This window comes from Eretmochelys imbricata, chromosome 3 (assembly GCF_965152235.1).
Source record: "Eretmochelys imbricata isolate rEreImb1 chromosome 3, rEreImb1.hap1, whole genome shotgun sequence".
NCBI lineage: Eukaryota > Metazoa > Chordata > Testudines > Cheloniidae > Eretmochelys > Eretmochelys imbricata.
The window spans coordinates 99,010,954-99,036,827 of NC_135574.1; the positions used below are offsets into that span (position 1 = coordinate 99,010,954).

General features: G+C 41.4%; 1 protein-coding gene across 2 annotated transcripts in view; it reads right to left on the bottom strand.

The window, feature by feature from the left end:
* Positions 1–25,874, bottom strand: part of ARHGAP18 (Rho GTPase activating protein 18) — an 84,337-nt gene that overhangs the window by 39,265 nt on the left and 19,198 nt on the right. The window contains exons 2-4 of one of the 2 annotated variants that reach the window (XM_077813031.1): positions 8,423–8,622; positions 6,007–6,242; positions 3,380–3,455 (exon numbers count right to left, since the gene is read on the bottom strand). In XM_077813031.1, coding sequence (XP_077669157.1) covers positions 3,380–3,455; positions 6,007–6,242; positions 8,423–8,622 — 512 coding nt within the window. Of the gene's footprint in view, positions 1–3,379; positions 3,456–6,006; positions 6,243–8,422; positions 8,806–25,874 lie in introns of those variants that run through there. The other variant, XM_077813030.1, reaches the window with a different exon arrangement.

Genomic DNA, 25,874 nt, shown 5'->3' on the forward strand with positions numbered 1-25,874 from the left:
GAGTCACCCAGGAAAGAAAGGCAGAAGTTGGTGATGGGATAGTGGCAGGAAAAGCGCCTGTAGGTTTCTTTTGGCTAAGTGATGGTAAACTTCAAGCAAAGGAGTCAACTGATGTCCACAAGGCATGTGGGAATTTGTTATAACCATACTGCATAATCAGAAAACAAGAGAAAGACATGCCCAGCTTGCTTCGGACCCAGTCTAACTCCCTTTAAAGCCAATGGATATCTGTCAGTGAGTGTTGGATCAGGCACAAGACACTCCAAGGCCATATTCCCAGAAGCTATTTATGAGCACAGTTTTACTAAAATCATTGGAGCTTTGCCAATTTACACCAGCTGAGGATCTGGCCCCAATCCTGGAAATTTCAGAGTGTCTTTCAACTAAGCTCTAGTCCCTCTAGGTCTTAGATGAAAGTCCCTTAGCGACCTCTGTTTTCTAACTGCCTGCTCATTATGCTTTGGGTTTACCCTTCTAAAAGCATCTTACTCAGCATGCTTACCCTGGAAGCTGGCCCTTTGAATCTGGAAGAGGTAACCAGCTGCAGCCCTACATTAGTCATTTTGTCTTGGCTGTTGCTACTCTGAGTGGTGAGTTCTCAGTTTGTTTATGTTTTTTTCTTAGAATATCTTTTCCTGAGGAAGCAGCACATGTTCTCACTATCCTTAACTCTTACCTGAGCTCCTTTACATGATCATCTAAAGAGCACTGCATCTATTTACCTTCAGGGCATGCTGTGATTTTTTTGGGGGGGATTCTGATGAAGGAGTGAGGGTTGTGGATGGTTAAATCTGTGAGATTATTGTAATTTCTGTTAGGCATATAGCAGGTAGCCTGGCAAATGATGTTTGGCAGCTCAATGAGTGTCCTTTGGATTTTATTTTTGTTTTGTAGATATACACACAAAAACCATGGAGATAGAGGTTTCAAGAAATCCAAATAAATGAACCTCCCCATGGATACTAAACATACTAGGACTAATTGACTAGACTGAACTGTCCCCCCTGGATTGGGCCAGTCAGGAAAGAACAAAAAATGTGAACAATGGGGAACCTTTCACATTATTTCCTGAGTTTGCTGACATCTGTTCAACCAAGGAAGAGTTTAGGTTAGGGCAGAAGAAAAAAAGGGACAGGAACAGGCTCAAGGAATCTGAGTTCACATGCTCCATGGAATTTTCAGTATAATTATCAATAACAGTAGTAGGCAGTGTGGCCTAGTGGACAGACCATGGGACTCAAGAGACCTCAGTTCTAGTCCCGGATCTGCTACTGATCTTGTCTCATTTCCCCTTCTGTAAAATGGGGCTAGAGATCCTATGAACATCTCTGTAAAACACTTTGAGATCTGCTGATAAAAAAAAGCGAGGTATTATTATAGCATCACCATCCTCAATTTGGCACTTCAGTCAGATGCTCTTGAGAAATGGACGCTTCAGACACCTAACTAGGAGCAATCATCACTTTCAGAATATGACAAACCATAGATTTCACAGCCATTAACAAGTTTAAAAATATGGAATGTAGAAAACAGAGGCATCACTATGATTTAAATTTGTAAAAAAAGTAAAAATCTATTATAACAAATGATACTAGTGCATTTTTCAGGTAAAACTGGTAAAAGCATTTTAACTTTACAATAATGCCTCTGGATTTAGATTTCATAGGTATTTGGTGTCTTTGAAACCCCGACAATGTTTATTTATTGCCTTTAAAGCCAATCACTGTTTACATTACACCAATTAGCTCATTATTCTTGAAGAAAGGGATCATGGCACAGTCCTGAAACAGGTGCAGCAGATTTTAATGCAGCTCAAGTTGGATGGCTTTCCTGCAAAAATGAACTGATTTTCTTCTTGTTCTAATCTCAAGAGCAGAGCCCACTTTAGCATGCTGGCAAAAGCAGAAGTGTATTAGGATGTAAGTAGGCTACATTTGCCTTGCCCATCGCAATCTGCGCTAGGGAGAGCTAACATATGGAATTTGCCTTTCAGAACTTCCCATTTCTAAAGGGTTCATCAGGCCACTGGAAAAAAATCACCAGATGTGATAAAACTCTGCAATAATTGCTTGGTAATTTTCCAGCCCCAAATTTTAGTGTAGTTTATTGACACAAGCACCAGGCTTCTCTTCCTTCCCTTGTGCTGACCCAGCATTTTGGCAGCTCTCCCACTTGTTCACAGTTCTTACCACTGAAAGGTTTGCTGAAAGCAGGAAAGGGTAAGATTAATAATGCTTCTGGAAACACAAGAACTGTGGGGGGCTCATTTCTACCTCTCTCTCTCCTTCTCCTCTCTTTTTACATTGTGTATGTTTTGTTATTCATCTTTCCTGTTTTTAACCCTCTGTTAGCTATTTCTCCAAAATACTTTGGATACACATTCTAAAATTTGGAGGTGGTTAATCAGTCTTCCTGTCTATGTATCTACAAAGTGTCCAGTATAATATCTAGATGCCCTCCAGTCACTTGTCGGGTTTTTTTTAAAGGAAAGAGTAAGTCTCTAGAAAAATAATAGAAGTATTTAGGCCAAATTCAGGACTTGAGTGGCTGGAACTACGACTTGATTGTACCTTTATGATTCAGAGTACTGTTGCAAGTGGTGAGCAGCTGCATAGCCCCAACAGGAGCTCCAGGAGACATAGGAGATGCAAACCAGCCACAACCCCTTACTATAGGGGGCTGGAGAGCTACTGTCAAGCACAAGGGGCGAAATCTGGATTCACTGAAATCAGTGGGAGTTTTGCCATTGATTTTAGGAAGGCCAAGATTTCATCAAAGGGCTGCAATCAGGCCCTGCCCCTATGTGGGCTGGTCTTTATGCCCTCTCTGTACCTCACCCTGTTGTTCAACTGGATAGGGCACGGCAGAACCTACCCCTAAAGGCAAAGAACTCCCCCTACTTTCTGTTCTCTCCATGAATATAGTCAACTAATTAAACACTGATATTTTCTCTCACTTTGAGCCCTAAATATATAGCAAATCCTTACATTTTTCTTACTTCTTTTGCTCTTGCTCTCTCATATTTACTGATGAGCTTTTCCACAGCTCTTGTTTCTTGTGTTGAAAGTGCAGAAGAGAGACAACCAAAGGGATAAAAATGAAGAGCTAAGAATGAGCCATTGGTGCGGACCTTTATCAAAGCATTCTGCTGTAAAATTATCACAAGATTTACCAGAGTTTTCAAAGGACACCATCTATAAATGCATTTTAAAATGTTACAAACTTGGAAAGACGTGGTCCACAGCTATATTCATAGAGTTTATCCAGTGGCTTTTTTTCTCTGAAATGTTACTGAAAATGTGGACCTGTTCTTCAGTATGCCGTGAAGCTAAGACACTATGGAACAGAAAAAAAGAGCAGAGGAGCTGCTCAGCATTACCATCTTTCACTTCATCTTGAGCTTCATTTTTATTCTCTCTTGCTGTCACAGATGAGGGCTCACTCTCATCAGAGACCTAAAAAAGCAAAGAGAAACCAAGTCATCTCTAAGCTCAAATACCAATAGCTTATTACAGCAAACAACAGAATGTAAGCAACTCCTTTGGCCCTGATCTTGTGAGTGGTAGACTTGCAACCAAGGAGAGCCCCTCTGAAGTCAACGGAACTCCCTGGGGGTGCAGCAGTCCACCCATGCACTGTCAGTTGTGGGACTGGGGTGTTTGATAAGAGCCTCTTAATCACAGACATGGGACATAGGAAATTAAGTCCCTTGACCAAAAACACAATTAGACACAAACTTAGTTCAGATGTCACTACAGCTCCACCATAATATGCAAAATGAATGGGAAAGGCTAAAATGTGAATTAAAGCCACAGTCTGCGCTGGCGGGGCTGTAGAGGAGGAGATTATATGTAATATAAGCACAGAACTGGGATTCAGGAGAGCTGAGGTCAATTCCTGGCTCCGCCACTGGTCTGCTGTGTGACCTTGTGCAAGTCACTTCAACCTCACAGTGGCTCTGTTTCTTTATCTGTAAAAGAGGCATATGACACTGACCTCCTTTGTAAAGTGCTTTGAGATGTACGGGTGAAAAGCATTATATAGGAACTAGGTATTATTATTATTATAATATTTCGGTGGGAGCTCCCAGGAGGAATTCTGATTGACTCAGCCCAAAAGCGCAAGCTGCAGCAGAAGCCCTGTCGCCCTGGTGCAGAATGTAGCATGCACTCCCTCCTGTGATTTGATGGGTCCAAGACAGATCTGGCCCTGCTGCCATCCCAGTCCTTGTCGGGGGAGGCTAGCGATGTTAGCTGTGCATACTGCTTGCATTCCCAGCAACTGTATAGCTGGTCCACGCCACAAAGGGACAAGAAGGGAGGGAGGACAAAGGCCACTTCTGCCATTTTTGCTCCCATAGTGCAGCCTTGCAGGACCAACTACAATCCAGCCCTGCGTTTATAAACAAACAAAACTTCTGAAGTTCCATTGCTTGTTTATGTCTAAGATTATTATGGATACAGTATTCGCCAGGAAATCCTCATACTCATGGTCCAGACAGTTCCTTATTTCCATATTAAAGTTTCATTAACTCCATGCACAGCCCAGAATGTTAACTAGATATTTAGTGATCTGGCTCTTGCCTGGCATTTTAGATAAGTTCTGTACAGCCCAAGACTTGGGGAGAATAAGGGTGAACTGCAAAATTTTGGTGGAAAAACAAGTCAGGTTCATTTTGTTTTAAAATCCTAGATCCTGAAAGGCAAATCCTACTCCCACCTCTGTGAGTGCAGAGAGCGCCAGATCTACGGCTGTTCCACAGCGCTGGGGCGGGGCAGAGCAGGAGGCGGGGAGCTTTTGCAGGGTATATGCAATCCCAATGCACAAAGAGCATAGCTCCAGAGGACTCTGTGCAGTCACACAGCTGCTCTTTGGGGACATGGCAGGGAAGGATGGCAGGGAAGGATCCATGACTCGATAGCTTTTTTCCTGTCCTACCTCTTTCCTGTTGGTAGAGGAGGGATACAGAAAATAGGCAGAGGCTGTATTAGGTTGGAGTATCAGCAGCAGAGAGGCATCACTCCTGTTTTGTGGCATGGAAGGGACAGTGTAGGAAGATTTTTCTTTTTTTTCCTATTTAGAACCTTCTCTTTGGTACATGCTGCAAGATTACAGGTACTCGTTTGTGCTGCATAATTTATGGCTTGAATACAAGAACCTGAATGTCCTTTTTCATGCTGAATTAACACAGTTAAGAGTGAAATGACACTGCTCTAAACTGCATTTTATCCCGCCTCTGCGATCTAACGGTATAACAATGTATAACACAACTTCACTCTTTGGTATAACCTGTTTCCTACAAAATGGGCCCCAGAATGTTTTGCAGAATTAACGGTCCCAAGTCCCATATTCCCCTCCCCATCCATATGCAGAAGGGAGCCAGATCTTGGTGAAGGAGAAGTTCTGTCTCTGCAGCATGTAGCTTACAAACTTCCTCTGGAGAATTTTAGTTCCACGGTGTTAGAAGGGATGGGTCAAGTGTGGGAGGAAATCAACTGGTCTCAGTTTCTCCACCTCGCTGCCACCACTTGAAGTGCAATGCTCAGGAACAAAAATGAGGGTAAGTGGCCACAAAGCGAATGTCAAGGAACAAGGCCTCCATGTGGATGGCCCTGCGCCACCATCAGATCAGTATCTTCTCCCAGGTGAATGCCTAGCTGCTGCTTTGGGGGGCTGGAAGGGAAAAGAGGTCAAACCCCAACCCTCACAACAGAAAAATTACCAGGCAACTCCCTACACTGAATCCAAGTTTCTTCTTCCATGTGTGGCTTACTCCTGTGTAGGGAAGAATAGCTCTTCCTTTTTATGTTTAATATTTGCTTTTGAAAACTCCACTCTACATGCTAAATGTATTCAGCATTGGCCTAACTTTGCTGCCACTGAAGTCAGTGGGAGTTTTACTATTGACTTTAGGGAGCAGAGTTAGGCCAGTACTGAACCCTTCTGAAAAGGCCAGCCAGGGTTTCAGCAAAGTAGAACAAAGCCAAACCACACTAAGGAGCTTACTTTTTCCTTTGAATCACTTTGTTGCCTGAAGATATCTCTGACGTCAGGAACATGGTACGGCTTGTTTTTTTTCCTCAGGGTTTGTGAGACAGTCTCCACTCGCTTCTGTACTGCTGCTGTCTGAGTTCGCGTCAATGTGGACAGAAACACCATGCTGTCTAGGGAATCTCCTGTGCTCTCACTAAAAAGGTTTGACAGCCCAGCTTCCTTTAACCACTCTTCTTCCAATTCTCCCTCTGTGCCAGGAGAGAAGAGAAAAATCAAAGGACATGAATGCTAGATTTTTGGGTCTGAGCTCTGTAGTTGAGCACAGTGGGTTAAAGCCACACCGTGTAGTCTGTGTGAACCTACAGGAAAAGGTCCAGGAGTATCTGCAAGTGGAGTGCAATTCTTAGCATGGTCACACATTATATTAAGGGGACTCTTATGGTGTCTAAACAGTTAATACATGATTAACGCTCTAAAAAAATGATGTTACTGTAGATTGTGATAGAGTTTGACAAGTCAACAGGTGGTTTAGAACAGTCTATAGCACCTTCTGCTGAGGTCCTTATAACCATCTACCTTGTAACATGCTAATTAATTTCTATGGATTAATCCTTCATATGCCATTTACAAACGTGATCCTTACTGCTCTTCACTGTTTCAACTTCTAACTAAGCAGTTAAGATCTCTTTCTCTGCCAGCTGTCCCTATTCCAGTGGAGGGGGTGGGTGAGAGGAAGCTTGAAAGCCTTTAATCAGAACCACTTTATTTATAGTTTAGTACTCAATCTTTTTATACCATTAACTTAAATTTGTGTGCCTTGTTGTTTTTTTAGTACATTAATTCCTATAGCTTTTCACTAGTGTGATCTAGTTCAATTTGATCAGGGCTTATTCAATCTAATAGGCGATTTTAATGCAATTTTTAATTATCTATACTGATGCCGTCTCTAATCTGTACTGATATGCAGTAAGATGATCACTGCTTTGTTGTTTCTAGCTGATGATGTATCTTTTATTGACCATTCATTGCAGAAAGGCAGAAGGCATCTGTTAATTATTGTGATTGACCAAGAGTGTACTATAAACTGTACTCTTCAAACACATTTTTACATAATCGTGCTTGTTTAAAAATTGCTACCAAACCCTGTACTGATATGGAGTGGATTGTACTGACCTTTGATGTTGCCCTCAAGTGTTTAATGGTCATTAAGTATGTAGAGCTGGATTCTCATCTCAGTTAAATCAATGGAGTAGCCCTGGATTAACATCAGTTTATCTGAGAGATTAATCTGGCACATAATCTTTCATATTTATATGAAACCCTGGTGAGCATCTTTGTATTCATGGACAAGTGAAAGAGTAGAGCTCTCACTGAACAGCGGTAGAGTCTGTATTACGAATTTGTTACTGCATTGGGGCAATAGCCTGAACTTCTTACTTGGACAAAACTCCCCATTGACTTGGAATTTTCCCCCAGCAGGAAGTTCAGAATTCGGAGTAAGGACTAGAAACAAGGAATCTGTAGCGTAGTTTGTTACCTTCTTCTGAAATCCCACCCTCAGGTAAAAGTGCCTATGGAGGCTAGTATGAGCACGAGGCCCCCTGAAAGCCTATGAGATTTGTGCTACTAACTCATTGATCATCTTTGAAAATCCCACCCCAAAACTTTAATTTACCATTTTCAGAATTTGGGGGGAGGGGGAGTTTCCTAACAATTTTGTATCTTTGGGGGAAGCGCACACCATATTGTTGAAAATAAATGCTTCCTTTAAATTTAGATTACTTTTACATTCTGGTATTCAGGGCTTTGGATCTTTATCGGAAAAGTCAGCGGTTGCCATATTGGATCAGTCCACCTCGTCCAAAATCCTGTCTCTGACAGGGACGGGTACCTGATTTTTCACAGGAAGGTCTAAACCCCCCATAACAGATTATACCATGTCACAACTGTAGGAGTTGTTGCTTCCTAAACCCAGGTAGTCAGTGGTTGGCTTCTGTTCTGAAGCATGAGATTGTATGCCCATTATGCAATTTTATCGTACCTACTGTAATTACTAATTGTATTAACAAATCCTTTTCTTCCTAAACACAAGAATATAATCTGTCTATAAATCCTAAACTAGTATAATTTGAAAATAGAGAATATCTGGGAATACCTTTTAAGGAAAATAAAACTTATTTTAGCTACTCTGGCATAACTCTTTAAGGACAGATTTTTTTTTTAAAGCAGCCACAAATTTGGGGTACCTCGTTTTTGGGTGTCCAATTTAAGGCACCCAAGGCCTGATTTGTAGAGGGGCTGGGGAGCTCTTATTGATTCATTTGGAGTTGTTGGGTCCTCAGCACCTCTGAAAATGAATCCTAAGGTGTCTCAAAACTGGGTACTCAAAATCAGTGGCCACTAAAATAATCGTTCATCAAAATGTTACCATCAGGCTCTTTCACCACAACCACTTCTTGCTCTTTATGATTATTTTCGCTGGTTTCATGGATGTTTTCAAGTTCTTTCCAATAGTCATCCATAGACAACTCATCCACGGAATCCTGGGAACTTGAGCGGTCAAATTGTGGCCTCTCTGTGGACTTCTTGGAGTTCTCATGGTTCATTGTATACTGGCCAGATCTGCGGCTATAAGAATACACAAACAAATTAATCTTCAGTAAATAATTCAGAGTGCAAGATATAGTGATATCAATACAGATAGTCAGTATTAACTGACAAAGATATAAAACCAAACTTAACATTGAAATGCACTACAAGACACTAATTACACTTTGTCTGGTATGTTTTAAATTAACATCTCCACTATGCACATCTCTAAATCTGGAAGCCCACCAGAGCATTTTCATGGAGTCCAAGTATTGGGGGTGGGGGAGAGAATGGATTCCATGTTCTCTGAAATTAATCTGAGTTTTATTAAAAGTTTCACTGGTTTTAACAATATCCCAAATTTAGCTCCACTGATGTTCAATAACAGGAGATATTTTTCCAGTAACTAGCAATCATTTCTTCTCCAGCTCCATTATGAATTGCATCTCTGTCCATGAGTGTCTGCATTTAAAGATAAACTTCTAAAATATGAACAAATTCCCAAGGGTGATTTATGCTGAAAAACAAGCTGCTTGATAATTAAATGAGGAAGTGCTTGGTATTCAAATTGTGGATAAGGTATTACCTATACAGCTCCTACTGATGAAGATATTGACTACTTGTCCTCAATAACATTCAGAAGAGGCAAGGTTCATGGCCTAATACAACTGTTCTGGCCGAAAGGGAGGGGAGTTTTCACATTAATACATGTTGAAATTTGTGAATAATCTAAAATATAAATTTTGCTACTGACAATGTACACTAAGCCAGGTTTTCCCATCCAAGTAACATGCTAATCTGCTGTCCTGAACAGTTATTTCCGTAAACATAGTACTTCCTTTGAACTGGACCCTGAGCAACTTTATTGCAGGATCTGCAATCACAGAGGAAAGATGGACTGGTAGTTAGTTAGTTAGTGTGCTAGTCTGGAACTTTGGAGATCTGGGCTCAAGCCTCTGCTCTGCCACAGACTTAGCGTGACCTTGCAGTGTTAGCTTGCGGCATAACTCGAATGTTGCCCCTAACCTGACTCCCCTCTGCACACACAAATCACTAGCTTAAGTTAAGTGGCTTTGTAAACTGTGAGCGAGCTGGCCCATCCGTGGATGTGCGTTAAAGTGCGAGTGCTGCTGATGCTGGAGCTAGTAATGAAGTTGGGACTTCGCTACTCTATGCCACTGTTCCAATCATTGTGGGCAGCCCAAGTGGCGTTTTGCAGCGTGGTTACTCACACTCGAACTAGCCTAACTCAAGAGGAGTTAACCAGCGTAGATAATTCAAGCAAATGCTGCAGTGAGGATGAGTCCACTGTCTCTCTGTGCCCCAGTTATCTGCCTGTAAAATGGGGATAACAGTACTTTCCTACCTCAGTGTTGAGGATAAACACATTAAAGATTATGAGGTGGTTAGAAACTATGGGCTTGCCAAGCACCAGCTTGCCATGCAGTAACGTCCTATGTGGACATTTTCAAGTAGTGCTAAGCCACACTCTGGGACTTCCTGTGAGCAGTAACAGAGTCCACATGGACGTTGCCACACAGCAACCTGGTGCGCTGCTGATTCACACCCTGGCTTGCCGCACAGTAACCTGCAGTTTTGACAAACCCTAAAATGGACAGAATCAAGTTATTCTATAAATATATCCCATTCTGACAAAGCTGCAGTGTGTTGTGGGGTGGGGGGGAGGGTTATACAAGACACGCTGCTCATTTTGCAGACTGGGTTTCTCTGTCACAAAGCAACATCTGTTTCTCCATAAAAACGTTCAAGTAGTAAAATTTCTGCTATTATATAAAACTAAATTTTTGGCTTAAGGCCTGGATGAAAATAACACTGCTACAAAGAACTAAATTTCTGTTGTTTATCTCCTCAAAACATGAAGTTTGCTTTGTGAATTATAGGAGTAATGTGTTCATTCTGAATGGCTGCAGCTGAGTTCAGTGGGAAGTATTGTTTGCCTCTAATGAGCCAGCTAGATAGCATCCGGATATGTAAATCTCTGCTTTTTGATTGCATTAAGAGAGCAGCATGAACTTTATCTCCCATATGTAAATTTAAATTTTAAAAAAGAAGTTTCAAAAGCATAACTGCTTTTTTTTCCCCCATTGCCTTATTGGGAGAAATATCCAGATATTTCCAATTAAGACATTCAGAATGAATGTAACAGCCAAATCACTTTATGCCGTAATGAAGCCAGATCTTCAAAGATAAAATAGGAACAGGCTGGGTCAGTACTTGAATGGGATATCTCCAAGGGTTTGTAGAAAGTTGAGGACTTGATGCAGTAGATAGAAATTTCCCCCTGATTCTGTTCTGGACTGTCCATATTGAATTTCATCTGCCATCATAATGTTCTCTCAGCTAGCTTAGTGAGGGCCCTCTGAAGGGGCAGGGATAGCTCAGTGGTTTCAGCATTAGCCTGCTAAACCCAAGGTTGTGAGGGGGCCCCATTTAGGGATCTGGGGCAAAAATTAGGGATTGGTCCTGCTTTGAAAAGCAGGGGGTTGGACTAGATGACCTCCTGAGGTCCCTTCAAGCCCTGATATTCTAAGTTCCTTGCAGGCTTCTCTCTGGGTGACCTAAATAATGGTCATTTGCAAATTTTACCACTTCTGTTGTCCTCCTGATCCTCATTTTTCAGATAAGTAATACATATTAAATAATACAGTCTTAGTACAATTCCGTGGGATACCTTACCATTAACCTCCTTCCCTGTTGAAAATTGACAATATATTCCTACCCTGTTTTCCATCTATTCACAAGTTTCTAATCAAGACAAAAGTTTGCTTCTCACTGGATGACTGCTTTCTTAATAGGTTCTGATGAGCTTTGTCATATCTTCTATAAAAGTCCACATAAATTATAGCTTAGAAAGGCATGATTTTCCTTTACGGTAGCTGTGCTGTTTGTAAATATCCTATCATGCTCTTCTGTCTATTGTATAACCGTCTTTAATTATGGTTTCCACTAATGTACCTGGTATTGAACTAAAGTTCACAAAATATGTGATTTCCAAGATCAACCAAGCATCTTTTTCAAAATATCTATCAGTACAATAGAGACTACCCTCATTAAAATTAGTTACTGTAGTGGAGAGTACATTTCTTTTCTTTTTTTAACAGCTCAACCACTCTCTTTAATTCTTTCAGTATTCCTTGATTGATACCACCTGGCTCTACTGAGATTGGATTTTAAGGGTTTGATCTTGCTCCCCCACTGAATTATCAGTTTGTTCTTGGGAAGTATGTCTCCTTTAACTCCTCAATCCCTGACAGTGCCTCTTCTTTATTACCTTCAATGACAAGCTTTGGGATAGCTATCTTCCTCAGGATCACTATCTGTGGTGAAAAATTTTTGAAGGGTGCATTTTTTGCTTGAATAAACTCTTTTGCCTTGCCATTCATCCACATGCTTTTCCTTTGCCTTCCTGCTTCCTTTATTGTTTAAAGCTATGAACAATTTCTATGATCTTAATGATAGTGTGTGTGGTTTTCGTGGGGTCAGGGGGAGTTAACACCACTATAGTTAAGGTTGTTACAGTTTGCAAAAGTAGCCCTCATGATGAGTCTAAGAAACATATTTAGCTTTTGTTTCTTGTCTCTTTCTAGTTTGCTTCTTCACTACTTTTAAACGCACCCTTCCTATATAGTTTGCTAGTACAGTCCTAGATTTTGGTACAGTCCAGTAAACAATTGTTCAGAACTATAATTAACAATTTTTGGAAAGTGCAGAAATCGTTTACATTTTAAGTGGTAGCAAAGGAGAAAGGGAAAACAGCTGACTAAAATGTTACACTTAGTGAGCTGCTACCTCTATATTTGCTTAATAGTAAGAGTGAAATCCTGGCCCCATAAAGCCAATGGCAAAACTCCTATTGACTTCAGCAAAGATTTCATCCTACACGTGCAAAGTTCATTACTATGTCATTCAAGTTACAGGTAATCCTTCCTGCCAGTTCAATACACTAATCAGCCAACAAACTGATACACAATTTCAGGAAGGAAATACAGATGAATTGGGTTATACAAGGGTTTCAGAACAACTTTAGAAGTCCTACAAGTATGTGTGTCCAATTCATGATTTCTTTTATACCATATGTGCCTTTGCAAATTATGCTTTTGAAAGTGCTCGAGTGTCTGATAAGAAATGCAGGCTATTTGTGGACTTTGCCTCCGTAGCCTTAGTACTTTTGAGGATGAAAAGCACTCACTATAGAAGTGTTATCCTCCCCTTCCCATGCTCAAGGTATAAACTAATTAATGACAATTAATCCCCACCCAATATACCCACCACTACCCTTCTGTTCCCCTCTTTGGACTGAATGCTCAGGAACTAGAGGTAAGAAATGTGATTTGACTGGCCTGCCTGTAAAGATGAATACTTTTGGCTGGAGCAAGAAATTGCATGACGGGGAGCTTAAGGGTTTGCAAGTTGCTACCTGTCCACACAAGGTACAGGACATTAGTGTCCCGAGGTTGACTTCTGCAAGGCAAAAAAAAGAGCGGTATTAAACTTGAGGCTGTTGCAATGCATTGTTAGTTTATGATCAGTTACATGTACCTCCAGGATCACAGATGTCTCATAGCTATAATGAGTAGATTCAGTAGCAGGTAGTTGGAGGATTTTGGGGAAAGGATATCCCTATAAATGCACCTTTCATGTGTCTGGTTAGACATCTGTGACCTTTGTCATGGGTCTGGATCTTGCCATTGTGATCCATCCTCTTGTGACTTCTTGATCTATTGCTATAATGAGATGTTCACGGGGCTACACTTGAAAAGCACTCAGAAGCTAAAGCTGATGCAGCTGTGCACCTGCCTAGCAGGGTCAGCATCGGGAAGATACTGGACTCATAAGCAACTGCACTGGCTTCCTGTTTCCTTCCTGGTATAGCTCAAGGTGCTAGCTTTGATCTCTAAAGCCCTTAGTGGTTTGAATCCATCTTAAACACAGTTTCTGTCCTCAAACTGCAGCAGCAGGTGAGGGTAATATTTGAGCTAAGAGTCCCTTAGTTTTAACCATCTGTGGCTGCTAACTAAGCATTCAGTAGCGGCCCTTCTCTTTCGGAACTCACTCCTCCTACTGGGCCAACAGAGCCCAGGTAACCTTCAGGGGGCACTGTGAGCAGAAGAAATAGATAAAAGGAATCAGACCTGAAAGCTTATTGGGGGTCTAAGGTGACTCTGGCCCTACTGAACATTTTGTAGCAGTCTGCAATCCTCTGCTACATTTTCAAGTGTTCACCGTACTGTTAAAACAAATAAAGTCCCCTGTATAGGAACTTCACACTGCCAATGACAATCCTGCATCTGATATTTATTGAGGTTTATACAAAACGCTAAAGCCTCTCTGTCCACGGCTCCAGGAACTTTTGCCATGTATTAAAAATACAGTCAACACCCTGTAATTCTTGGGGTCAGTTAAATTCATCACATGAGCAATAGGCAGAAACATCAGTCAAACTGTGCCAGAAACTATGAGAAATAGAACTATGGAAAACAAGCTATGCTGCAGGCTCCAGAGAAGGATGGCTGATAGAGCTGCCTAGACACAGATCATCTGGTCTTGTCCTGCCGTCTCCCTTATCATACCTCCAAAATTCCCCTCTACCTGCATCGCTTCAGAAGAATCCCCTTTGGAGCTGGGTTCTTTTGTGCACGGGGTACAAATTTCTGCACCAGTTCCAGGCATCCTGGTCTCTGCATGTCCAGTGTGAAGACGCACAAATAAGAAAAGTATTTTTAATGTAAAAGAAAAAAATCAGTGGCAGAAATCCAATCTCATCTGCAAGTATACAAGGGTGGAGTCAGAGACGTGTTTAGAATATTTCATTCTATACTCACAGCAAAGCTTTTTTCTGGCAAAAAATGATGATGGAAAAAAATTGTCAAAATGTACCAAATGCCCAAGGTCAGGAAGCTGCCCAAAGCATTCTGGAGGACTGCTTTCTTAAAATCAATCAGACTACAACACACCTGGATAAGCACTAAGATCATTCCACTATGAGTAGGGCCCTACCAAATTCACGGCCATGAAAAACATGTCACGGACCATGAAATCTGGTCTCTCCCTGTGAAATCGGGTCTTCTGTGTGCTTTTACCCTATACTATGCAAATTTCACAGGGAAGACCAGCATTTCTCAAATTGGGAGTCCTGACCCAAAAGGGAGCTGTAGGGAGGGGGTCACAAGGTTATTTTAAGGAGGTTGCGGTATTGCCACCCTTACTTCTGTGCTGCCTTCAGAGCTGGGTGGCCAGAGAGCGGCAGCTGTTGGCCAGATGCCTAGCTCTGAAGGCAGCACCCTGCCAACAGTAGCACAGTAAGTAAGGGTGGCAATACCATCCCACGCCATCCTTATTTCCCCAGCTGCCCAGCTCTAAAGGCAGCGGCACCGCCAGTAGCAGCACAGAAGGAAGGGCAGCAGTCTCGTAATCCCCCCTACAATAACCTTGCGAACCCCTCACAACTCCTTTTTGAGTCAGGATCCCTACAATTAAAACACCATGAAGTTTCAGATTTAAATAGCTGAAATCATGAAATTTATGATTTTAAAAATCCTATGACAGTGAAATTGACCAAAATGGACCATGAATTTGGTAGGGCCCTGACTATGAGAACAGTAGAGCTAGTTGGAAAATGGAGGTTTCTTCATCAGAAAATTTCTATGAAAACAACAATAATTCTGTTTGTAAGTAAGTAAGTAAATATAAAATAAAATCCAGAAAATGTCTAAAAATTTACCAAAACATCAAAAATATCTGGGTGTCCAGTTTTCCATCAAAAGAAATTTGAGGAAAGCAGCTACTTTTCACGAAAACTTTCATTTCGTTGAAAATCCTATTTTCCATCAGAAAAAAATTCAGTCAGCCCTAGAAAATATCCTCACTTCCAAGTAATCTTAAAACAAGGGATCTATTTAGAGTACCACTTCACTTAGAGGAAAGAATATAGACAGTTTTAACCGTCATCTCCATTCAAACCCTAGCAACATCTACTTTCAGTCACAATAAATATTTTGCTCTTCAAAGAACTTGATTGGGAACAGTGTGATAATCATATCTAAAATTATACAATCTGTGGGCTCAGTTCTGCCCTCTGATAAATGGGCACAGTGCCCACTGTAGTCCGTGAGACTTTCGCCTGCTTATCTGAGGACAAAATTTGACCCCAGCTATAAAATAATTGTTCTATATGCTTACGCACGTTTGCATTGCAATCTATTAACAGAGCTAATCTTCTTTCCCCACCAACTGGAGAAGTATTCATTTATTTGAACTATCAAGGATATGGGGACAAGCACTGCCATGCTCTTTGGGGGAACACAGGGGAAAAAAAAACACTTCTTGTAATAATAATAATATTCACCATGCCCTCTATACAATTAGGAGGCCTCAATTTACACGAAAAGAAAACTGATTCAGATGATTCAGACTGGCATTGTTAAACATTAGCTATGCTAAACGCTAAAGTGAGAAGAAATGGGTGTAAATATTATCTCAGACTTTTCCTTTGGCATTTGGCTGCTTGCCTTTCTCAGCCTGTAAGATAAATATGACCCTTAACATTAGTCAGTGTCTTATACACTCATAACAGCTGCTTTTTTTCCTTCAAATTCTTGAGGCCTTTATTTTGATCTCACAGCTGTTCTGAACTGATTGAGCTCCATTGATTTCAGTGAAATTACTCCTGAATTACACTGGTCTGAAATCAAACTCTTTCTGAGTGTTTCTTAATCATCTCCTTCTCCGTAGTTCATATCTAGCATCAACAGAATTCAAAGCACAAACACTGAGTGTTAGCTAGGTAATTGAGAATTACCAATTAATAAAAAAGGTGTCATATTACTGGATTTCTATGTTTCATTCAGCTCACTGAAGGATTTGGTTTTTATTTTTTCTTGGGTTTTATTTTTTCCGCTTTATAAAACAGGGCATTGTGGGTTTTTTAGGAGAAAGTTGTTGGAGGAAATAGCTTTTTCCTAGTTTCCTAGTACTAGCTACCAAATGAGGATCTTGAGGATGTTTTTTAATGGTATTTACATATAAATGCAAGTACTTTTAATGTTTGAAGTGTTGGGCCAATAGAAGATATTACCTCACCTACTTCATCTCTCTCAGCACCTTTAATGGTCATAAAAGCACAGACTAATAGCATATGTCTGAACCAGGAAATGTAGACTGGCGTCATCATAGTAGTATAGTATATTACTGGTAATACTGCAGTTAAGCCTAGGGACTCCAGGCAAGAATGCTGTAGTAAACAGAAGATTGCTAGAAACAGCAAAAAGAAGACAGTCCCTGAGCCTGTAATCAAGGTTTATGAGTAGGGTGACCATATTTCCCTATGCTGAATACGGGACACCTGGTAAAATTACTCATATTCAAGCGAGTTCAACAGCAATCAAACAGAACTATGCAGTACAAATGTTCAAATTAACATCAAGATGACTGAACCCCTGTTAAAAAGAAATACTGCGGATTCTTTTTATTTACTTTCGTATCTTTAAGGCTTTAGGGTTCACACACATCCCTATCCCCCCCCCCCACACACACACGGGGAGATGTCACACACACACACATTCCCATACACCTCTCTCACATGGGGGTGGGGGTAAGGGGTGGGGAATGACTGACCGACCCTCCCTGCCTGGCGCTCTCCACCCTCCATGCCTGGCTGGGTCCCTGGGATAGACCCGCCCCACCTGGTACCTGGCGCCGCATCTTCCTGAGGCAACACGAGGCGGGGCACGCAGGGTCACGTATCTCCCTCTCCAGATTTCAGCCAGGGTTCACACCAGAATGTGGCCAGCAGCAGCCTTTCGGCACTGTGCAGGAGGGCAGGGACAGGAGCTGCTTCCAGCTGAAGGGCAGGAGGAGTGGAGAAAGGGATGACCTGGCCTGTGTCTTTGCAGAGCTCATCTCTTCAGAGCTCACAGTGTGCAGCCAGTGCCGTCCAGACCAGGATGCGGGGAGGGGGCTGTGCTGACAGACCGTCATAGGGAGTGGTTCAGCCCCATGCGCTGCAGCTCTGCCCTGCCACCAACCTTGCACATCCACCCCCATCATCGGCCACTTGACCCACACACACACCCCTGCTGGCCAGGTGGCTAGCAAGCTGGGATCTGGCCAGCAGCAGGACCCGCCAGTAATGATGAGGGAGAGACAGAAAATACAGGACAATTTGCCCATTTTTAAGAAAAAGTCGGGACACCTGCAGGAGGGCTTAATTATGGGACTATCCCTTTAAAAACAGGACAAGATGAATGAAACACAAATGGGGACAGAGAAGGCAGGAGGATGAGGTAACAGTAAAGCAGGCATGTTCCGCATAATAATCAGTAGTCTCTTCATGTTTTTCCGACACAGGGAATCTGTCAATGCTGTACACTCCGGCTTTAAACATCTGTTATTCCAGTCCTGCACCTCTCCTGAACAGAGAATTAAATGATGTGATGGTTTTGTGATGTACAGAAATGGAGGCTAGCTAATTAATTTCTGATTTTGACCTGAGTTCAGTGGACAAATTGGTTTAAACCCGTTAATTTGGCTCAGTAAGAGCTGGAACCATTGAAGTCAATGACTCTTCCACTGACTTCCACTGGGCTTTGGATCAGGCTCTAATTATTGCTCATACCAAACTGAATGTTTCATGGAACACTTATTTACTTTAGTAATTGTTTATCAGTGAGATAAAGATGAAGCAAAAATTCACCAATCATGTTTGTTTTCTATGACAGCATTTAGTCAGTTTTACAATCCTGTATCTGGCCCTTTAAATTCCACTGAATCTTTATAACCAGAAAGTATGAGCTATCAGCATTTAAACACAATTTATAGTGTTAAAATATATAAAGAGAGATATAGATATATATAGATATCAATAATGCAATCTATAAAACTAGGTGAATTTTATGTAAATAAACAGGATAAGTGTCAAATATGATTAACTATGATTTTGATTGTAATAATTAGCAACTTTCCTGATGCAAGAATTTCACAGAAACATAATTGACATGATTCAAAGTCTCTGGATATGATCCCGACCTTTACAAAATGGTGCCTGAGTGGTATTGACATAGATGTAGAAAACAAATGATTTTGAGATTTGTGTATGTGCATCATCTTCCCGTCCTGTTGAGCAGTGCTAGCCTTTCAGATAAACTCAACGGCACACCAGTATCTGTCTAGGAGTCTCACAAGACCCTTATTACTGTAGTATCTGAACATCTCACAATCTTTAATGTAATTATCCTTTCAACACCCCTGCGAGGTAGGGCTGTGCAATTATCCCCATTTCACAGATGGGGAACTGAGGCACAGAGAAGGCTAAGTGATTTGCCCGTCACCCAAAAATGTCTCTGGAAGAGCAGGTTATTGAACTCAGGTCTACTCAAGTACTAAATTAGTGCCCAAACCACTGGTCCATCCTTCTATCCGCCAGTCTGCTAACTTGTACAACATGACAGAAAAATTAAATGTGACTAAATCCATCTACAGCATGTAAGTAATAAAATGCCTGTACTGGACATCTAAATTCTGGCGCCCTTGAAATCAATAGGAATTTTGCAACTGACTTCAATGCTGTTTTTGTTTATATTATGGGAGCAGCCCCATCAAGACAGGGGTCCCATTTCATTAGGCACTGTGCATGCACATGGAGAGAGATAATCACTGGCCCAAAGATTTCATTGACTAGTAGCTGAAAGCCTGTGCTGTTACATATGCGTAATTCATAAAGTTATGTATGTAAAAAAGCCAAAAATGTCTGAGAGATTAAAAATTGGATGGTAAGACTGCAAATCCCAGGGAAGACTGATTCTGGTGATATTATGAACAAAAAGAGCCCTCACCATGTTTGTAGCTGTTTCCATCACTTCACTCAGACATTCTAGGCTTCAGAGGGAAGTTTGGGGTTAGTGTGTGTGCTGGTTGTGTTCTTTTGTGTAGGTGTAGATTGATTTTTGTGGGGGGATGGGATGTGTGCTGGGAGAGTTGAGTTGTGTGGGCACACAGGTGTGACAATTAGGCCAAGTAATCTATGATCTATGCAGTCCCCCTCAAACAGCCAATGAAATTGCATGCAAATTAGCCATAGAATAAGGGCATGATTGGTTGAGTTACTTCTGATATCACAAGTCTAGGACTCTTCGCATGACATACAGGCTTATTGTAGCTACACACTGCACAGGTGTAATCTGTAATGTCAAAATGGCAGAGAACTTAAAAATTGGATGGTAACAGACCATGAAACCCTGTGATGATTCAACCTGGTGATATTCTGAACAAAGAGAGCTCTCAGCTATGCTTGTAGCTGCTTCCATCATGTCACACTGACTCTACAGACATTCTAGGCTTCAGAGTGACACAGGGTGACAATCCTGGAATCTTTTTATATAGACAGATGGGTGTGGGGGGAGAGTGGGAGTGGAAACAGAGGCACAGAGATGTGAAGTGTTTTGCCAAAGTTCACACACCAGTAGAGTGGCAGAGCCAGGAATACATCCCAGGTCTCTGCAGTCCCAGTCCACTGGACCATGCTGCTCTAGGGGATCAGGATTTGACCTATAGTAAACTCATAGTTAAGAGTAAGAACTGTAGCATGTTTATGACAGATTTCAGTTCTGGGTTTATAAATAGACTGAGTGACACTCTTTTAAGAGTGCTATTCTGTTGATACAGAAATTACGACATACAGCAAGTGACTCACGGAAGTGATTTAAATTTACCTACAGGTCAAGTTGTAATTGCCTTAACTAGATTTATATAAACATAAAAATGTTTGGAGATACATTGTTCCATTCTGAAGTTATTCTTTTTACTGAGCAATCAAATCAGCAGTCAGGATGAGGTATTGTCTATATATAACAATAAACCAGTACTTTCCAACTCTAAATAAAACCAGGAATGATGAAGATTTGGGGAGGGAGGCAGTGTGGTCTAGGATAGCACACTGGATGGGGAGTCAGAAAATGTAGGTTCTATTCCATGCTAGCTGCTGTGTGCCCTTGCGCAGGTCACTTTGCTTTGTGCCTTCCCCACTTTGCCTTGTCTATTTAGACCGTAAGCTGTTTAGGGAGTAGCATCTAGAAGGCCCAGCTGAAACCAGGGCACCATTTGTGCTAGGTGCTGTACAAACACACAAAGGTTCTTCTTGTGTGTTTGCACAGAGGCTACCACAATGGTGCCCTGATCTCAGCTGGGACGTCTAGATACAACTTTAATCCATGTGATCAGTAATAAAGATAACATATGACCCTGAGTCTGAGGAAGAGTTAATTGAAGAAATCCTCAGTGCTCAAAAAAGGAAGCAGAAGAGACACTGCTGTGGAAGGGAGAAGATTCATGCACTGAACCACTTTTTCTAACTGGGTGAAGTTTAGAAATTAAGGAATTTTTTTCTGGTACTTATACACAGTGTTGAAGATTATGCAGTCATCACTTTAATTGTCTTTTCAAGTCTCTTACTAGAGTTATCAAGCATGCAGCTGTCTGAGCTGGCTGTTCTGATGCTATTGTTCATAAGGCAATGGAGCAGTAAGACTTCCACATTGAAGTTTATGAAGAAGTTGTGGAATGTCTTGTTTTTTTATATAAATGGCTCAACATATTAAAGATTCTGGTATGGTATTTGGAATCTCAATCTCCTGGCAAACAAAAGCTGATATCATCAGTGTTTGTGAGCAGCAGGCATGCCCTGGGTAATTGCTAGTTTAAGAATCAGGTTGTGGGCATTTGGGATCCAGCATAATACTATGCTATGCTATTTCTTGCCCCATTTAAAATGCTTTATGACCTCTGGAAAGCATTAGAGAGATCTTATACCAAAACTGTGTTTACATTTTGTTGTTAACCCTAGTCATCCGTTACAGTGATTGTAACCTTTCCTTGCATTCCTTTCCATTATTTACCTTATTCTTTCCATTACTGATTGCAACTTCCCTGTTCTTCTTCCCAGTCCTTTCTAACAGACATACTTGAACATACCAGGTAACAATTAGTTGATCAAAACCAACAAAAATTAGCAGTTTCAGGATAACTGCACTGTATCCCCCTCTCTGTGGTCCATTCCAGGAGCTCCCAGATCTCCAGCCATTACCTGTGTCTCTGGGTAGGGTATCCCACTCCCTTCTGACCTGGGAAGTTTTAAGGCTGCACAGCAACCTGCCTTTCACTTGCATCCGATGAGGTGAGCTGTAGCTCACGAAAGCTTTATGCTCAAATAAATTGGTTAGTCTCTAAGGTGCCACAAGTACTCCCTTTCTTTCTGCCTTCCACTCTGATATCCCAGCAAATTAGTCTACCTAGAGGCCAGCACCTGTGCGCTGCTTTCTTTCTCCAAGGGCTATGAACAGTGTACTGCCAGCAGTTACAAGCAGGCAGGCCATTCACCTGGTTCTTCACCAGACAGTCCTGTTTTGGTAACCTTTGTCCCTATCCGGTACTGGATGTGGTTTTGTCTGGTATCAGAGCACGCTGCTCCTCCCTAGCTGGTGTGAACTTGCACGCACCATAGCTCACACCTCATGGAGGGTACCATTGTACAGTGAGTGCCACCCTGCTGGAAGTATCTGGATCTCTGGTGTTCTGGCCACCCTAGTTACAAGTTACCACACAGCTCTTTCTAAGCAAGCACCTTGATTCTTAACGCAAAAAGCTTGACAGAGACAACATATAAAGACAACAGAAGTTCCTATATTCGTGCTAAAAGCTTACTGGAGATCACCCAACAGTCTGGTAGGCCAAAGTTTTTCCAACCCTTCCGCAAGGGTAGGGACCCTTGCACAGAAGGTCCTGTCCATTTGCTGGATCACAAAGAAGGCCCTGAGTCAGTTTAAATGTACCCTTTTTATGCCAAAAGCCCTTTGTCTTCCTAGTCTCTGGAAACCCAGTCTGAACCAGAATATGCAAACCTTTCCAGGGTGGTCCTTCTCTGGAGGTATTTATAATGTGAGTGATTCAATGTAATCACTTCCCACTATTGGAGCTGTAGTAACCATTGATCGTTTTCTATTCCATAGACATTCATACAATCACTGGCCCACCGTGATACATAAACTTCATGCAGTGGGTTGCCCCAAAGATACTACATGCGGTTGCAATATTTGTCACAAAGAGATTTCTGGTTAACTTACCCCTAGGCTCCTTCTCCCACAACTTTACAGCTGTTGTAAAGGTATTTTGTGACCTTTTGGGAGCTGGCATTGTGAAAGTCACTTGCAAGTTCAGGCTTGCCCAAGTCCACCTTCAGCTTAAAAGTAACAAGGCGGGGGGCGGGGGGGTGGGACAACATAGATCAGAAGCAGAGTAATGTTCACTTCTCAAATCTTTGGAAACAGTGTAGTAGTTTTACACTCACTTTGCACTTGCTTTGTAAATGACTACACAAGGTGCAAGGCAATGGAGGACCAGACCCTTGGGTTTTCTAAATGCCTTCAGTAGTTGTCAATGCTGGTTCAAAAATGCTTTGGAGATTAAAAGAACAATATAAATTCCTATTATTCATTTACAATTTTCAAACACTAAACTAGAAATGTGCCAAACTGGGATCTTGGGGTTTTTTAGAAGCTTAGAGTTAGTGTGTCTGTTAGTATAATTACACTGTGCCAGTAGATGCCTCATTAGTGCTCTGCAAGACTTGAATGCTGCTTCTCTCCCCCTCCATTTTCCAGGGAATCTACAGAGCATTTGTGGCAATGATACAGGAGAAGATATTTAGCTAATTCTCTAATGGATAGTGGTAGAAAGTTGGTTTCTAGATATGAAGCCATAATCAAGCAGCCCAGATTGTATGTATAGTATAATATTACCAAGGGCATAACTGTTGTGAAACAATTTAACCTTAAGCTATAAAGGACCTGCTGTTCACGCACCACCATCTAAACTAATCTTATCACAAAATGGAAAATAGATGTCAGCCATCACTATGATACGTTGCTAGTCTACCAGGGTGACACTTTTTCCAGTCTCCAAAAATTAGAGGCAAGTCTACATGAAAGCATACTGCTCAGTAGACTGTGGTGTAAATCTACAATGCTCCAGTATGCCCTGTACTGTCTGTGGCACTGAGGACTTATACTCCAGCTTGCCGAACAGTGACTGTTCATGTAGACCTGCGTAATGTTGTCTATTGAACGCTGCAAATTTGGAGAGGTCAAGAGAGTTCTACTCAGTGAGTTGGCTGATACAAAACACATAGTATCCAAAATAGCACATTAGTAGCACATAAGTGGACAATAGGCCTTCTGTGGAGCCCTAAGCATGTACAGGGTGAATCTCAACCATAGAGCTTTCAGTGTTGCCAGTCCCAAACATTCAAGAACCATAAACCAGCCCCTACCCCCCAAAAAATCCTGAGATTGGATTAAGCTATAAGGTTTAAAAATATATGGATATATATTATTTGCCTTCTGGTTCCTGATGCTTTAGAGTGATCTTGGTTCATGTTTTTAAGTTTAATTCTGCAACCAGGAGGGCTAGAAACTTGATTTCTTTTTTCAAATGTAAGATGAAATTCTCATGACTCCAGGAGCTGGGCCTTGAAGTAAAACACCAAATATCACAAGACTTGCAGTAAAATTACAACAGTTGGCAACATTCAGAATTGTTTTTAGAAATCAATTCTCTTTTTACCTTCAATTTGATAACAGCGACCAGCATTTCATGCTCAATGTCATTCTAATCTCCCTTCATTCTTGAAATATTTGAACAGAAAAATTCTTGGGCTTTGGAAATATTTTCCTGTTGGATGCAAATGTACAGAAACTCCCTGCTCACAAAGGGTTTCTGTTCTTAAAATGTGAATTCATGTAGAGTCACAGACTTCTCTAGATATGCCCAGGAACATTTCAGCAACCTGCCAGGAGAACAAGGAGATAGATGGAAACCATGGCTGACCCTAATAAATGACCTTTGTGAATTGGAGGTCATGTAATTGGTAAAAAATTGACTTAGGCTCCTAACTCATTTAGATGCTTTTGCACACTGTTAGGAAAACAAGAAAAATAATGTAACCAGCTGACCCTGTTCCACTCTCCTTCTTTCAACTTTTTGCTCTTATTTTGGCATCCATTTACCAAATTGCCAGCTATTGTATCTATTAACCCCATCCTTTGATTGCACACTCCACAGCATCTCTCGCTCCTCCTCAACGTTTCTCTAATCCTTTGTCCTAATACTGATAGAATTACAACCCCATTCGAGATTACTATATTTTCTCTCTTCCATTAAAGTCCTTCTAAAAACCATTCAATCTATATCTTTAATATTCATAACTTTTATTCCACTTTTTGAGAAAATGAGCCTGGAGTGCTCACACATAACATGTTATTTTCTGTTTTGAAAAATTCTGCCATCTTCTGAGATCTAACCCCTGGATCTGATAATATGTCTAAGAATAGAATGAAACCTAAGGGTGACCACTGTACTGTGCAAACTCTGCACATGTCGTGCAGCTTGGCTCTGCAAATATAAAAGAATAAGTTTGGAGGTGATAATGGAATTACAAATACTGTCCCTTTCTTGAGAGAAAGGGCTAAATGCTCAAAATAATTATTGGCAGCGTTGTTGTACCTGTGTTGGTCCCGGGATATTAGAAAGACACGGTAGGTGAGGTAATATCTTTTGTTGGACCAACTGGAGTAAGGGTCCTAAATTCTATATAGACTACTAACCTGCATTGATTTTAATGTAGGTTAAGTCCCTAACTCCTTTTGAGCAGTCAAAGAGCCTAAGAGCTCCTCAAAATATGAGTCTTCTACTCACAGTCAAAAAGTCATGTGAATAATGTTCAGTTAATTTAAGATATATTTTAAAAATCCCTGGCCATCTAGCCAAGCATGGTAACATCCATGAAGCTACACTAGGGTCCCTCATAACTTCAGAGCAATAGTGGTATAAAATTGGTGCACTAACAGCACCGGCCCTACTGCTTTTAGTTAAAGGAGACTCTTCATTAGCTATTCTAAGTATAGGGCTTACAGCACAGACTATTAGCTCCAGTTCCGGCTGAAAGTTACTGGTGCACATACGCAGCCAGGTTGTTACCGTATAATTGCAATAGTCAGATTAAGTTGTAAATGAACTTTTGTGAGCCTTCCCAAGTGTTCAAGGAGACCCAGCTACGGAGGGTGTTTTTATTGTTCAAAGGAGAGCCACAAGGACAAACATGCTGTCACAGGAGCTGGAGAGCTGCCTGCAGAGCAGGAAGCTGTGCAGGCTGCAGCTGGATGGAGAGGCCCATGCAGAGCAGGCTGTGACTGCCCGATGCTGTACCGGAATACAGGTCTGTGCAG